General features: G+C 54.3%; 1 protein-coding gene across 1 annotated transcript; it reads right to left on the bottom strand.

The window, feature by feature from the left end:
• Positions 1–2,065: 2,065 nt before the first annotated feature.
• On the bottom strand, positions 2,066–5,840 carry ALPI (alkaline phosphatase, intestinal). Its single transcript, XM_047721347.1, has 11 exons — positions 5,705–5,840; positions 5,506–5,622; positions 5,300–5,415; positions 4,935–5,109; positions 4,684–4,856; positions 4,307–4,437; positions 4,145–4,221; positions 3,877–4,011; positions 3,599–3,790; positions 3,301–3,423; positions 2,066–3,167 (listed from the first exon to the last, which is right to left on the bottom strand). The coding sequence occupies exons 1-11, from the start codon at positions 5,772–5,774 to the stop codon at positions 2,866–2,868; spliced, it is 1,611 nt and encodes a 536-aa protein (XP_047577303.1). The 5' UTR covers positions 5,775–5,840; the 3' UTR covers positions 2,066–2,865.
• Positions 5,841–14,568: the final 8,728 nt, after the last annotated feature.

Below are 14,568 nucleotides of genomic sequence, written 5' to 3'. Positions count from 1 at the left end.
ACCTGTTTTTTAAACCTGTAGAGTTTTATATTTTTTAAAAAAATTCATTTTTTATTTTATTTTATTTTATTTATTTTTATTTTTATTTTTTTTAAAGATTTTATTTATTTATTTGACAGACAGAGATCACAAGTAGGCAGAGAGGCAGGCAGAGAGAGAGAGAAGAGGAACCAGGCTCCCTGCTGAGCAGAGAGCCCGATGCGATGCGGGGCTTGATCCCAGGACCCTGAGATCATGACCTGAGCCGAAGGCAGAGGCTTAACCCACTGAGCCACCCAGGCGCCCCCAAAATTTCATTTATTTTATTTTATTTTTTTATTTTTTTTTAAAATTTTTTTAAAAGATTTTATTTATTTATTTGACAGAGAGAAATCACAAGTAAGCAGAGAGGCAGGCAGAGAGAGAGGAGGAAGCAGGCTCCCTGCTGAGCAGAAAGCCCGATGCGGGGCCCAAACCCAGGACCTGGGATCATGACCTGAGCCGAAGGCAGCGGCCTAACCCACTGAGCCACCCAGGCGCCCCCAAAATTTCATTTTTAAAGAAGTAACCTCTACCCCCCAATGTGGGATTTGAACTTATGACCAACAAATCAAGAGTTGCATACTCTACCCACTAAGTCAGCCAGGCACCCCTAGCCCTGTAGAGTTTTATTTATTTATTTTTAAAGTTACATGTATTTATTTGAGAGAGAGAGCAAGCATGAGCCAGGTGGAAGGGCAGAGAGAGAGAGGGAGAAGCAGACTCCCTGCTGAGCAGGGAGCCCGACTCCTGACTGGATCCCAGCACCCAGGGACCATGACCTGAGCTGAAGGCAGATACTTAAACTCAGGTGCCCCAACCTGTAGAGTTTAAAGCCCAAGAGTTTCCTTGGGCTTTGAGCCCACTTATGAAACACACACATGTAGCACCCTCACATTGGTTTGTAAGGCCAAGTAATTGACAACAGGGAAGACAGAAATACAGCAGCTGGGTTTTATCAAGTCCTTGTATAACTGGTGGATGGAGTTTAAAAATGAGTATGATGGCTCGGGGAGCCTAGCTAATGATGCCCTTTTTCCATCCAGCTCCGATATTTTTGTGACAGCTACTAAGGTCCAGAATTGAAATAAACTGCCCTGAGGCCCATGCTTTCAAATCGATGTTTTACAGTGCAAAATCAAGATTTTAGTAAATAAGAATTGTAACAACTCAGTATGGTGACAGATGGTAACTAGACTTACTGTGGTGGCCATTTCTTACTGTACATATATATCGAATCACCACGTTGGATGCCCGAAACTAATACAATATTGTATGTCAATTATTCTTCAATTTTTAAAAAGATCTTAGTAAATAAGAAAGCATACTCAATCACATTGATATTTCTAGCGAGAGCAAAAATTTTTTTTGCACCTTTGCAAATGTGCAAATAAATTTGTAATTTTGTAAAATTTATTTAAAAATACAGGTGATTTCACTTTCATAAATTCTTTTCAATGTTCCAATAGGGTGGGTTAGATACTCTACAAGCACACCTATATTGGAGTGGGTGCTCCCGAATATTTCTGGATGGAGGTCAGATGTGTTTGGAGTCTGCACCTCTCCTCTGGTTTTCCAGCTCCCACCTCTACCCCCTCCCCGCAAACAAAAAACAAAACAAAACTCTTATCCCTTAAAATAATCAGTGGTATTTTCCAAGAGTCAGGTCATGTTATGCCCCTGCTCAAAGACTTCCAGTCGCATACCAGTCGCACACTTTGGATAAAGTTCAAAATTCTCACCCACCTGCTCCTATCCTTCCTTATGTCTCAGGTTTTACCCCCTCCCCTACCCCACCCTAACTCTCTGATCCAGCTATAGGCCTGGACTAGCACTTGCCGATTGCTACCTCAGGGCCTTTGCACGGCTGTTCCTCCTGCATGACTCAAGCCCTCACTTCCTTGTCCTCACTTCACTGCCTGCACCTCAGGCAGCCCCTCCCTGACCTCCTGATCTGAATTATCCACCCCATCCTCTCAGTCACAGACATCCTTCTGTGCTCCCACGTGCTAATGATTTTTCTTTCTAGAATGTATCACAACTGGCATTACACTGCACAATGGTTTATTTGATTATTGTTTTGTCTTTCTCAGTAGAATAGAGGCACGGGGAGGAGAGGGAATCTCCTCTCTTCACAGACCTGTGCCCAGCACCTAGATGGTCTCCCAGAGGGTACAAGGGTTGCTCCAGGACTGCCTGCTCTGCCTGCTCCTTGGGTCTCCCAGCCTGGAATGGGCACTGGGGCATGAACATCAGCAGCTAAGTGACTTGGGACAAGTCTTTCCATTCTGTGTCAGCGTCTCCTCTCTGTGTAATAGTACTGGGCCCCAGGAGGTGCACATGGTGGATGGTACCGCAACCCGGCCCCAGCAGTCTCCTCCACCACTTTGCAGGGTCCCTTGCGGGTTGAGAGGAAGCCACAGTTTTCCGGGCACACGGACATGCCCGAGTCCTCGGCCCCAATGTGCTGTGAAGACTGGGGCCAAGAAACTTGTATGCTGCGGGGTCTGGTCGAGTCGTGGCCCTGTGGGGGACACCTCTGGCATGGTGCCCGCCTGGTCCTCAGGCAGGGCAACCTGCCGGGCAGAGTCTGGTGGTTGGAGCACCCCCGTCCTTACCCTGGCGTTGACGTTGGGGGATCGAGAACAGCCCACGGGGGGCCCGTGGGTGCCCCGGAAATCCGCCATTGCAGCCCGCTGGGGTCCCGGCGGCCCGCACCCGGGTGAAAGTCTGGGGACTGGGCCCGCGCTGGGAGGGAAGGGCCTCCGGGGGTTGGGCCTAGGGCTGGGGGAGGGGCCGGGGTCTGGGGAAAGGGGGCAGAGGGGGCGGGGCCCGGGGGCTCGGGGATCAGGGCGTGGCACCGGCCAGCAGCCCCAGCAGCAGCGTCCCTGCCAGCAGCGGCAGCGACAGAGGCGCACCGGCCGGGCCGGGGAGCGCGGCGTCGTTGGGGGAGGCCGTGGGCGGCAGGCCGCAATCGGTGTAGGGCTCCAGGCAGGCGGCGAAGGCCATAACGTGCGCCACGAAGCTCTGCTCCTGCACGCCGTGCACCAGGTGCGCCTGCGGGCCGCGCGCGAACACCGCCACGTCCTCGCCGCCGTGAGTCTCGGAGACAAGGGGCGCCACGGCCTGCTGCTTGTAAGTGGGGTCCCCTGGCCGGAGAGTGGGGCTTCAGGGCCGGCGGGGCGGGCGGCCTCCCCCTCCCGCGAGCTACCCACCATGCTGGTCCCTTGCCCCCGCCACCCCCCCCCCCCCAGGACCGCCTCGCCTCCCCGCGGCGCTCACTGCTCTGGCTGTCCTTGACGTTGGGCCGGGAGCTCCCCGTGAGCGCGTATAGGCCGCCGGGGCCGTTGCCGTAAAGGATGGAGGTGTAGGTCTTGTTGTCTAGGGCTATGCTGGGGGCCAGCCCTGCGGGGGGGAAGGGACCTGCTGAGCACCCCCACCGCAGTGAGGGCCCCCTGCGGGCCCAGCCCAGTCCTCACAAGGCCCCATTTGACAAGCGAGGAAACTGCGACTCAGAGCCATTTCTGCCGTATAATCTGGAAAACAGCTCTGGCTACCGCAAACGGAGCGCCCTGCCTACCGAAAATGGAGCTCCCTCGCAGTGTGTAGCCACCAAAAGAGAAGACGTGAGAGTGGTCAGCGGTGACAAGGGTCAGGGTGTCCTGCTCGCTTGTGATCTGGCTGGCCTTGTCGATGGCGGAATCAAACATGACTGCCTCCGTCAGTGCCAGAGAAGCCATGCCGTCATGATGACCGTGGTCGATGCGGCCTCCTGCAAGCAGGGCACATGGAAGGCAGACAGTCCCCAGCCGCCCTGACCAGTCCCACTCCTCTGATCCGAAAGGGGCTGCCGCTCACCCTCCACGAAGAGGTAGAAGCCACGGGGATTCCTGCTTAGCAGGCGCACTGCCACCTCTGTCATCTCCATCAGGGACGGGTCCTGGGTCGTGTTTCGGTAGATCTCATACTTTGTGTCTCCCGGCTCGAAGAGGCCTGTGGGAAAGGGGGACAGTGGTGACTGGCTGGGGAGTGGGGAGAGTCCATGGCCTGAACATCTGCATATCTTTGGCTTTCTGGGGACCAGGGAGGCAAGGGTGGGGACAGTGGGGGTATCTGGGGTCATTACCCATGAGATGTGTTACAGAGGGGTCCTGGGATGCCTCCATGAGCGCCGAGCGATTCCACACATACCGGGCACCCTGGGAGGGGCAGAACCGAGACTCAGTCCATAGCCCTCTGATCCTTGTCCCTGCTGTACCCCTTGCACCTCCAGGCCCCCATCACCTTATACTTGGCCAGCCACTCCTGCACCAAGTTCCGCCCATCCGACCTGACTCCATTCTGTCTGGTGTCACTTGGATACTCAGGGTCTGGAGTCCCCTTGGGGAACATGTACTTTCGGCCTCCGCCCAGGATCACCTGTGGCCAAAGGATTGGGCAGGTGGGATTGGGCCCTGGCTGGCCCTTTGCTCCCTTCTCTGACAGCCCCTAGCGCCCTGACCAGGTCTGTGGGTATGGCCTGGGCCCAGCTGTACTTTCTCCACCACCACCCCCCTTCCCTAAGCCCCTGGAGACCCTGCCAGGCCCCAGAGCTCAGGCTGTCAGTGTCCTGGACTGTGGTCTCTATGGGCACCTCGCCTCCCACCCTTGCCCTTCATGTCCCACATCAATGTCCACGTTGGAGATGAGCTGCTGGGCGATGTCCTGGCATCCCTCCTCCCGCGCCTTGATGGGCATGTCCATGTCTGAGTACCAGTTTCGGTTCACTACATGGGCGTACGTGCCAGCTGGGGAGGCATGCTGCACTCTCGTGGTGGTCACCACCCCGACTGACTTCCCTGTGGGGGGCAGAGGTCAGCATGAATCCCTGAGGTCTCTGATCCTGCCTCTGCCCATGAAGCTGGCCCTAAGCCCACCTGCTTTCTTGGCCCGCTTCATCACGGAAGTGACCTCATTGCCCCTCGTTGTGTTGCACTGGTTGAAGCGGGCAGCTGCACTCACACCAATGGTCTGGTAGTTGGCCTTGACCCCGCACAGGTAGGCTGTGGCTGTGCCTGCGCTGTCTGGCACCTGTCTGTCCACGTTGTACGTCTGGGGACAGAGACGCCTTCAGGTTCTAACACCGACAGATGCCCAAGATCCTACCCAGGCCCCAGGGCCCACCCTCACTGCCCTAGTGCCCCTAAATTCAGTCTCCAGATCTCCTGGGGCCTCCCCTCCTGCCACCTTCCCCACCCCTGCCCCTCTAGTGGCGGGCACCCTCAGGCCACCCAGCCCTTACCTTGGACAGAGCCAGGTACGGAAAGTGATCCATGGCCAGGGGTGTCTCAGGTCCCAGTTTGCCATTTATTTGCCCCTTTAGGATCCTAGTGGCTGTCACTGTGGGCACCCCCATCCCTAAAGGAGCACACCTTGTCAGGGTTGGTCTGTGGCCACTGGCAGCTTGGGCTACAGGGACCACAGGCACGGCCAGCCTTGTGCACTCACCATCCCCCAAGAAGAGAATGAGGTTCTTAGCAGCTGTCTGGATGGGCTGCAGCTTCTTCGCGGTGTCCAGGGCCTGCGCCGCCTGGCGGTTCCAGAAGGCTGGGTCCTGCTCCTCCGCTGGCCAAGGGGAGAGGGGAGGCCAGGTCAGTCCTGGGGGAGGACTCCATGTGTGGGGGGCAGCTGGGAGGTGCTTCCTTACCTGGGATGATGCTGAGGGCCAGCCGTGGCCTCAGGCCCAGCAGCAGCAGCAGCACCCAGGCCCCCTGCATGCCTGTGGGGTGGCGGGAGGGTGGCAAAGCTAGGACTCCGGGCAGGCTGGAACCCCAGGAGGGCCAGAACTTGGGTACCAGCTGCAGTACCAGCCACCTGGGCTTTAGTCTGGGCAGGACTTTGTCCCTGGCTGTAAAAGGCTCCATGTCCCTCCCATTGCCCCCGGTGGCCACCCTGGCCCTGCCCTGCAGGTGATGTGATGTCTGGCTGGCAGGAGGGAAGTGGCAGGGTGTGGCCAAGCAAGCCCAGGGGCAGGGGGCCTCGAGAAGGCAGATCTGTCCAGCACAGCAGAATCCTAGCTGTCACCCCAAGGTGGGGGGGCATTTGGGGCACATCCCCTTTTGGGGGAGGAGCATTTGCCGTGTCCATCCCAACCCTTTGCTCACATAGTCTTGTGAGAGAACCGTCACTCCTACCTTTGCCTCATGTGTTCAGTCTTCCGAAAGTCCGCTTTGGGCAGGCTCCATGTGGGCGCTGGGGGAGCCTGAGCCAGGGGTCTGGGTCTGGCTTCCCAATGCTGCGAGGCCCCGAGACATGGGAAAGGAGGCATATGGGATGGCCGGGTTTCTGACCAGCCTTGGCGGGGGCAGGTGGGGAAGGTGCTGGGCTCAGAGCACACCCGGAGTCTGAACCTAGACTTCTTGGGCTGCGGAAAAGGCTGGGACTTTTGTGGTGACAGAGCAGATCCCTGCCTGTGTGTCCAGTTACTGGAGCCAGGCCGGCCTCGTAGGGCGCATGTGCGTGCACGCACCTGCATGTGTGTGGGGGGTGGGGTGGGGCCCAGCGTGCTGAGGTTGATCTCTGCTCCCTCAGACAGGCAGCTGGAACCCAGGGGTGAGTCTTTTCTCTCCAGGGCCCACGAATACCCGCAGGTGTAGCTTCTGTTAGGGAGTTAAGAGGTTTCAGTAGCTAGGCTGGTTCAAAAGCCTTCCTCCAATCCCTCCATCGCATCTTCTGGGCGTCTATCAAAAAAAATTCAAAGCAAGGTCTGGAAGAGATATTTGCACCCTCATGTTCATAGTAGCTCTGTTCACAGGATCCATAAGGGGCAGGCAACTCAAGTGTCCCTCACCAGGTGAATGTATAACTAAGATGTGATATAATGGAACCAAGATCCATGTGATGGAATGTTCTGTAGCCCTAAAAAGGGAGGGAACCCTGTCACGTGCTACACCATGGATGAACCCTGAGGACATGATGCTAAGGGAAATAAGCCAGTCACAGAAGAACAAAGCCTGGGGGACTCTCCTTAAACTAGGTATCTGAAGCTGTCCAATGCCCAGGACTAGCTGCCAGGGGCCAGGAAGAGGGGGCCCAAAGGGCCCCCTCCGGAGGAGGGTGTTTGGTGGGGACAGAGTTTCAGTTTTGAAGCTGGAAATGTTCCGGAGAGCTGCTGTACAACAGCGTGAATATGCTTCCCTGTACCAAACCAGACACAAAATGATTATGACGGTAACTTTTATGTTGTGCTTAAAAGATTCAGAGAAGAAAAACCTTCCTCCCCACTCTACCCACCCCAGCGGACCATGTGGCTCTGGTTTGTGCTCTGGCCTCCCGACCACCTGAGCCACGTGTTTGGTCCCCAAAACCAGGTGACTGCCCTGGCCCCCCAGCGTCTCCCTGCCCAGCCCCGCTCTGCTCAGGCAGACCTGCCCTTCCACCAGCTCGCCAACCACACTGACCCGGCTGTCCTCCAAATCTGGGGAGAGATAGATATCCTTCCCGGCCTCTGACTTGTCCCCATAGACCCTTCTGTCCCCTGTATTATCTTGCTGTGTTAGGGAAATTCTTGGCTAAAGGTCAGGGGAGACTAACTTCTGGGCAGGTCCTTAATTAATTAATTGGTTATTTCTACCAGGCAGTAGGTGAAAGGTTTGTTGCTCCAAGATAAGTCTTCCTTCCAATAAGTTCCCCATACCCTTTCTCAACAGGATTTTTTTTTTTTAGAGAGGGAGGGAGATAGAGCAAGAGAGCTTCTTGTGCAAGTGGAGGGGGAGAGGCAGAGGGAGAGAGAGAATCTTAAGTGGGCTCCACCCCCAGTGCCAAGCCCCACTGGTTTTGGGGGGCAGTGCTCTATCTCACAACTCTGAGATCATGACCTGAGCCGAAACTTAGAGACGCTTAACTGACTGAGCCACCCCGGTGCCCTCTCCCATACCCTTTTTTAACTGGAATTTTTGACATAAGTTAGAGACTCACACGCAGTTTAAGAAATAATACAGAGATCCCTCCCTGTAGGCTGCCCAATTTCCCCCGATGGTACAAGCCATAGATTTTCCGCGATTTGGATATGCTCCTGTTCATGTGTACTCATTCCCCTGGGTATGTAGGTTCTACACTCTCTCGTCACGTGCGTGGGTTCACAAACACCGTTGCTGGTGAGATGCTGAATAGCTCCAACCCCACAGACTGGAACAGACCGCTTTTTAACCTCCCCCCCTCCGTGCCACACCCCTGCTCCGTCTCTAGGCCCTTTTCTGCATTTCTAAAATGTTGTCATTTCAAGTAAGTTACATAAATGGAATCCTGAAGTCTTTGGGGGTTGAGTTGTTTTTGTTTTTGTTTTTTCAACTCAGCAAAATTTCCTGGAAATTCATCCCAACATATTCATTCAGGCTTTTTTGGGGGGACATGTGGTTTCATTTTTCTGGAGTACACGCCAGGAGTGCGGCTGCTGGCGCTCCTCATGGTGACACGAAGAAAACACTAAGTGGTTTCTTGTGTGCCTGCGTGGGACTGGAGGCCAACCCCCACCCCCCCGCCAACCACCCCCCTCCCCGCCCCGGACCACTGGCAGTCAATGAAGTCTGTTTGTTCACATTCGCAGCCTGCAGCCCTGACACAGCTGCGTGGGGCCACCGGGGGGGGGGGGGGGGGGACTCTGCCCCGAGCCAGTCAGGCGCCGGTGGGCGTGAGTCACCTGTGATGACATCGGTTGTAGTCCTTCCTCTGGGGCCCAGGATTACAAGTCAGCAGGCAGCAAGCGTGTCCTGGTGTGGAGTGAGAGATAATGCCTCTGGGGTAACTGTCATCCCACGTCAGGGGACACCTGGCTCTGTGATGCCCGTGGTCTGCATGGCCTGGTCTCACTGCTCCCTGGGAAGGAAGGGGTTGTTCTGTGGGGCCCCATCTGGAGCCCCAGCACCCTCCACTGCTGTCCTCGTTTACCACTGGAGGCTGTCCGGGCGGTGTCCCAGCCCTCCGCGCGGGGCACATGTCAACCCGGCGAGGGGCAGGGTGATGGGGAGCCCCCCTTCGTAGCAGCTGCTGCCAACCCACAGAGGGATGGCTGCTTGCTGCCTCCTGCCCTCCTGATCTCATGATGACGACACCCTCCCTCCCCCTTGGGAAATGTAGTGACAGCCCTGATCATTCCCAGGAGCTGGGAACGACTGTCAATCTCCCAAAGGCCACATAGTGGGGAACACTTCGGGGAAACGGAGGCATCTCTTTCTAATGGGCCAGTTTCTCTCATGTGAGCCTCCCACCAGCCCTGAAGAAATAGTAGGAGTGTCTCTACTCGGCTGGGATGCAGGAAGCAAACATGGTTGGACTTTGCCCTCTCTCTCTGCACCGGCAGACCTCCTGGGATGTGGGGGGGTACCGCGCCTCCTGAAGGCCCGTGGGGGTCTGGCAGGGAGGTGGGCAGGCCCAGGGGAGCAGTGGGGGCAGAGCTGTTATCTCAGCCCCACTCAGCCTCCTGGCAGTGCTTGACCTTCCCTGTATTTTTCTTTCTTTCTTTCTTTTTTTAAAATTTTATTTATTTATTTGACAGACAGAGATCACAAGCAGGCAGAGAGGCAGGCAGAGAGAGAGGAGGAAGCAGGCTCCCTGCTGAGCAGAGAGCCAGTGTGGTGGGGTTCGATCCCATGACCCCGGGATCATGACCTGAGCCGAAGGCAGAGGCTTTAAACTAGTGAGCCACCCAGGCACCCCCCCCCCTTTTTTTTTTAAGATTTATTTGGGAGAGAGAGGGAGCAGGCACATGCAGGGGGGAAGGGGAGGGAGAGAGAAACACAAGCACACTCTCCTCTGAGTACAGAGGCGCATCTTGAGGCTTGATCTTGCGACCCTGAGATCAGATTTGAGCTGAAGCCAAGAGTCAGTCGCTCAATGAGCTACACCCTCCAGGTGCCCCCCTCCTTGCACTTCTCATCCCATATCTCCCTTCTCCTGCCAGACTTGCCGGTGCAGTTCTGGGGCCTGGAGTGGAGGCCTGCCCATCTGTCTCTCCTTGTGGCCCAAGCAGGGGGCCATCAAGAAAAGTCCTGTGGCAGGGGCCGCCTGGGTGGCTCAGTGGGTTAAGCCTCTGCCTTCTGCTCAGGTCATGATCTTAATGTCCTGGAATCGAGCCCTGCATTGGGCTCTCTGCTCAGCAGGGAGTCTGCTTCCTCCCCACCCCCACCTACTTCTCTGCTTACTTGTGATTTCTCTCTCTGTCAAATAAATAAATAAAATCTTAAAAAAAAAAAAAAGTCCCAGGGACTGTGTACTCCTCACAGAAGTTAGCTGCATCGTAGCCTGGGGGATAAGATGGACCACGAAGGAGCACTCAGCGGAGAGCAACAGGCATGGCCCGGGTCACGGGCTCAATGAGAGAGATCTTAGAGGTCACGGAAAAGCACTGGCAGGGGAGGGAGGAGCCCCTTGCCTCTCTTTGTACCTATGGTCCATGTGTGTCCGTCGTCCCTGTTGCAGGCCCAGAGAGACTTAGGCTCTGCCCTTGCCAGGAGCAGATAGGCACTGATTGGAGAACAGCCCCCGGAAGGGGGAGCCTTTGGAGGGAACCAGAGATAGCACAGACCTTGGGGGCATCCACGGGGCCATGTTGGGGAAAAGTTTGCCGAGACAGGTTCTGGGGCTCAGAACGTAGTGCATCTAAGGCCTGAGTTCAAGCGCACAGTGGGATACACCTGGTAACTCCAGGGGTTACACTGTGCCAAGTCACTTGGGAATTTCCTCATGCTGGGAATTTTGACCTGTGTGAAGTTAAGCACCAGCTCTGTGTGTGGGGTCCGAGAGGGTTTGCAAAGCCCAAAGGAAGGCCCCGGAAGGCAACTGTTAATAGCAGGAGCCCATTGCACCAGCCTTGGAAACTGAGGTTTGGGGAGGGGGCATGGGCCTCTGACGCTCACAGGCCCCTCGCAGCAGCCCTCACCAAACTGACCGCACGAGGGCTCAGTGAGGGTCCTGGAGGCAAAAACCAGAAGCTGGGCAGTGACACAACTTGCGCACAACTCATTGCTCAAAGGAGACAATTTTATACAGTGAAAATCTCCTGAGCACCCACCATATGTAAATCATGCTGGAGGACTAGCTGAGTCCATCAGACCCAACCAGTGAGGGGCTTCCTGTCTAGAAGTGGGGGGAGGTGATACATAAACTGAATTCTGTTCCTGGACACTGTCCCAGGGAAAGAATGGGGGTTCCCCTGAGCAGAGTCAGACCCCCTTGGAGAGGAGCAGGAAGTATTGGCGGGGGTGGGGGTGGATCTGGGCAGGACAGAAGCCTGCGTGTAATGCCCATTGACAGCTCGCAGGATTGGGGCTGGGCTGTGCCTCGGGCGGGGTGGGGGGCTGCCGCTGGAGGGACACATGAAGAGGAGGTGTTTGTGGGGGGCGGAGTGGGAAGCCTAGGCAGGGGTGGGTGAGGAGTCACTGGCAGAGGAAAGATGGTGAACACAGTGGAGGAAGGCACATCATGTGACTTTCTGTACTTTGGCCTGAGGGATCGGCCATCTCCTTGGTGCCTGCCCTCCTTGCTGGCTCCCTCCCTGCGATGACCCTCACAACAGCCACACTCCAAATCCCTCTTCTATGACAGTCATTGTCTGCCAGCCCCTCTCCAGTCTGCCTCCCCCAGCTCTGGCTTCTCCTACTGGACAGTTTCTTCACAGAGGCTGGTAATAAAAAGGTGTTCAAGGGATGCAGAATTAACCACATTATAGACCCCCAGGTTGCCAAAGACCAAAAAGCATGTTGGGGCCTGGGCTCACTCTCCACCACTTATAATGGTCCTTTGGTACTTAACCTCTCCCAGGCCTCGATGTCCTCCTCTGTGAAATGGGAAAAAGAATAGTACCGACATCCCAGGGCTGTGAGCACAGGGCTGTGAGACAGACGCAGTTCTGGAAGGGGAGGGGAATCTTCTGAAAAAAGGCAGATCTTGAACATAAAACTAACTGAAAAAAAAAAAAAATTAAAAGCTTAGTGTTTGAAAGCCAGTCCGCCGAATGTCAGACAGAGCGGCTTATTCCTAGAAAGCAAGTATTTATAATTAAGGTCTGTGTGGGCAAGGCCTCCTTCTGGGCCATTCCACCTACCTGTGTGGGAGGAACATCTAGGCACTGCCCCTCCACAGGGGAACTTGGGTCATATATATTCAGGGAGTGCAGAAATGGGGACCGTCCACCAGTAGGGCGGGAAACACCACCATACCCCTCCCCCATTTGTTCCTAGGGGCTCAGCCTGCCCCAGGCTGGGGGTGCAGGAATGGGCTGGCAGAGTGGACAGAGGCCCAGCCTCGCCACTCTGCCTGGTGGGAGCCGCCACAGGGCCAGGCTGTTGCTGGAGCCGTGGGTCCTTTGGGTCATGCGGGAATGACACCTCCAAGGCTGACAGGGGCTTTAGTCATGGATGTACGAGGTGAGGGAACGAAAGCTTACTCCCGGAACTGCATTCAGTACTTTCGCTCTGATTTTTCTATCCTAAGAACCAGGAGGACTGTATTATTTCAACAGCAGCTTGGTTTGAAAATCTATGAAGGTGAAAATCTCCTCAAGGAGACATTTTGCTTCACGTTCTGTCTTGCGCTTCCATTTCTGTTACTTCTTCAATATTTGGCTCAACGCTTTCCAGACTTAGCGATGAACAATTTATGAACATTAAAGAACACAACACAATTCATGGAACTGTTTGAGTAAAACAACTTTAAGTAAAATAAATTATTAAAATGGGACTTGCCCCCTCTAAAATCGTTTATATATCAAAAAAAAAAAAAAAAAGCACCACCAAACCATAAAAACTCATAAAGAGAGAAGGTTCAAAAAGATGATCTTTCAGGGAGGTTTTGAATATGTCACCTGACTCAGTTACGTGCAAATTCAAACTCATCATTCCAAGTACTTCATGTACTCTCTCTCCAACCTCCATCTCCAGAATCTTCTTTATTGTTGTGAAAGGCAGCTTTCTCCCTCTCTTGTCAGGGCTAGCCTCTTTCATCTGCTTCAATACCCCTCTCACCATTGACCCTGAAATCTGTGACTGTGCTCATGAACTGGGTCTCTGTAGTCAGTGCTTAGCGGGGGCCTGAATTTCAGCCCTCGTGCAGAGTCCCATTGCACGGGGAGGCCCACAGCCTCACCTGTGGTTCTGTCCCCCCACAACCCCCCTGCCCCAGCTGCCTTGGCTCAGATGGGGAGCCAGCACAGCCCCTAGGGGCTCCACTGAGACAACCAGTGGGGCCTGTCCCCACTCAGACTGCCACCTGAGTCTCTAAGTAAAAGGCCTTAAGCAGCATTGGAACTCACTGGGAATATGAGGCCACCTGTCAGCAGGAATTTTATCTTACTTACTGGAATGATGGACTGTTTACTATCCCCGTTGCTGAATGTACAAAAAGCCTTTTAAACCAACTGTAGATCCATTTCTGCTAAGAAAAAAGATTTTAGCAGGGGGGAGTTGTTTGGGTTTTTATTCTTATCCAACTTATACACGAATATAATTTAAATTACCAAAATGCTCTGTAAGGTTGGGTTAAAAAAACAGCAACAAACAGCAGTTCCCTGTCTCCCTCCTTGCATTTTCCCATCTCTGAGGCAACTACTTTCCTCTTTTGGCTTTCTGTTGGTATTTACTACTGTTTCTAAATCATTTCTTCATTTTCCCATCATAAGCTCTATCTATTGACACATTCTACTTATCTTCTGTTCTTGGTTATCTAGAATCAGCCCCAAACAACCTCACACATTTATTGGATCACAGATCTGCAATCTGGGCAGGGCTTGGAGGGGACAGTGTGTGTCTGATCAACGGGGCTTCGGCTGGTTGGGACCTGGGGGACCTGCTTCCAAGATGGCTCCATCACAGGGCTGAGGAGCTGGCTTCCTTCCATCAGGGCTTCTCTACGGAGTCGCTTGAGCTTCCTCACAACATGGCAGCTGGATTCCAAGAGCCAGGGAGTAGAAGCTGCCAGTTCCTTAAGGCCTGGGCCTCAAAACTGGCCCAGGGTCACTTCTGCCACATTTCTGCTTCTTAGCGGCCACCGAGCCTGTCCAGATTTAAGGGGGAGGCACAGAGACTCTGTTTGTACTTATTGTATTTATTGGTTTATTTAGCGGTTTCATTGAGGTATAGTGGACAAATCGTAATTGTATATATCCAAGACGTACAACTTGATGATTTGATATATGGATACACTGTGCAGTGATCACCACTGTCAAGCTCGTTAACATTATCTGTCACCTCAGAGCGATCACATTCTTTCCGTGGTGAGTGCGCTGAAGATGGACCTGCTCTGCGGCTCCACAACACTGTGTTAACTACACCACCGTGTTGTGTAGTAGGAGATCCCCAGACTAGTTTATCTTAAAACTGAAACTTCATCCCCAACATCTCCCCATTCTTCTTCCCTGCCTTGGCCCTGGAAAGCAGCCTTCTCCTCTGCTTTTATGTGTTTGATTCTCGTAGACTCCACACGTAAGCGAGGACATGCGGTGTTTGTCTCAAGCCGGGCCCGTTTCACTCAGCAGAACGGCCTCCAGGTGCATCCACGTTGCCACAACTGGCAGGATGT

This window comes from Lutra lutra, chromosome 3, assembly GCF_902655055.1.
Source record: "Lutra lutra chromosome 3, mLutLut1.2, whole genome shotgun sequence".
Lineage (NCBI taxonomy): Eukaryota > Metazoa > Chordata > Mammalia > Carnivora > Mustelidae > Lutra > Lutra lutra.
This window is presented reverse-complemented; position numbering and strand designations above follow the sequence as displayed.

Excerpts from the sequence above, each read along its gene's own strand:
- ALPI (XM_047721347.1), bottom strand. The coding sequence starts at position 5,774 with ATGCAGGGGGCCTGGGTGCTGCTGCTGCTGCTGGGCCTGAGGCCACGG. Across the intron at positions 5,416-5,505 it reads CATTCTCTTCTTGGGGGATG|GGATGGGGGTGCCCACAGTG; the intron begins GTGAGTGCACAA and ends GTGCTCCTTTAG. Across the intron at positions 4,857-4,934 it reads GAAGCGGGCCAAGAAAGCAG|GGAAGTCAGTCGGGGTGGTG; the intron begins GTGGGCTTAGGG and ends TGCCCCCCACAG.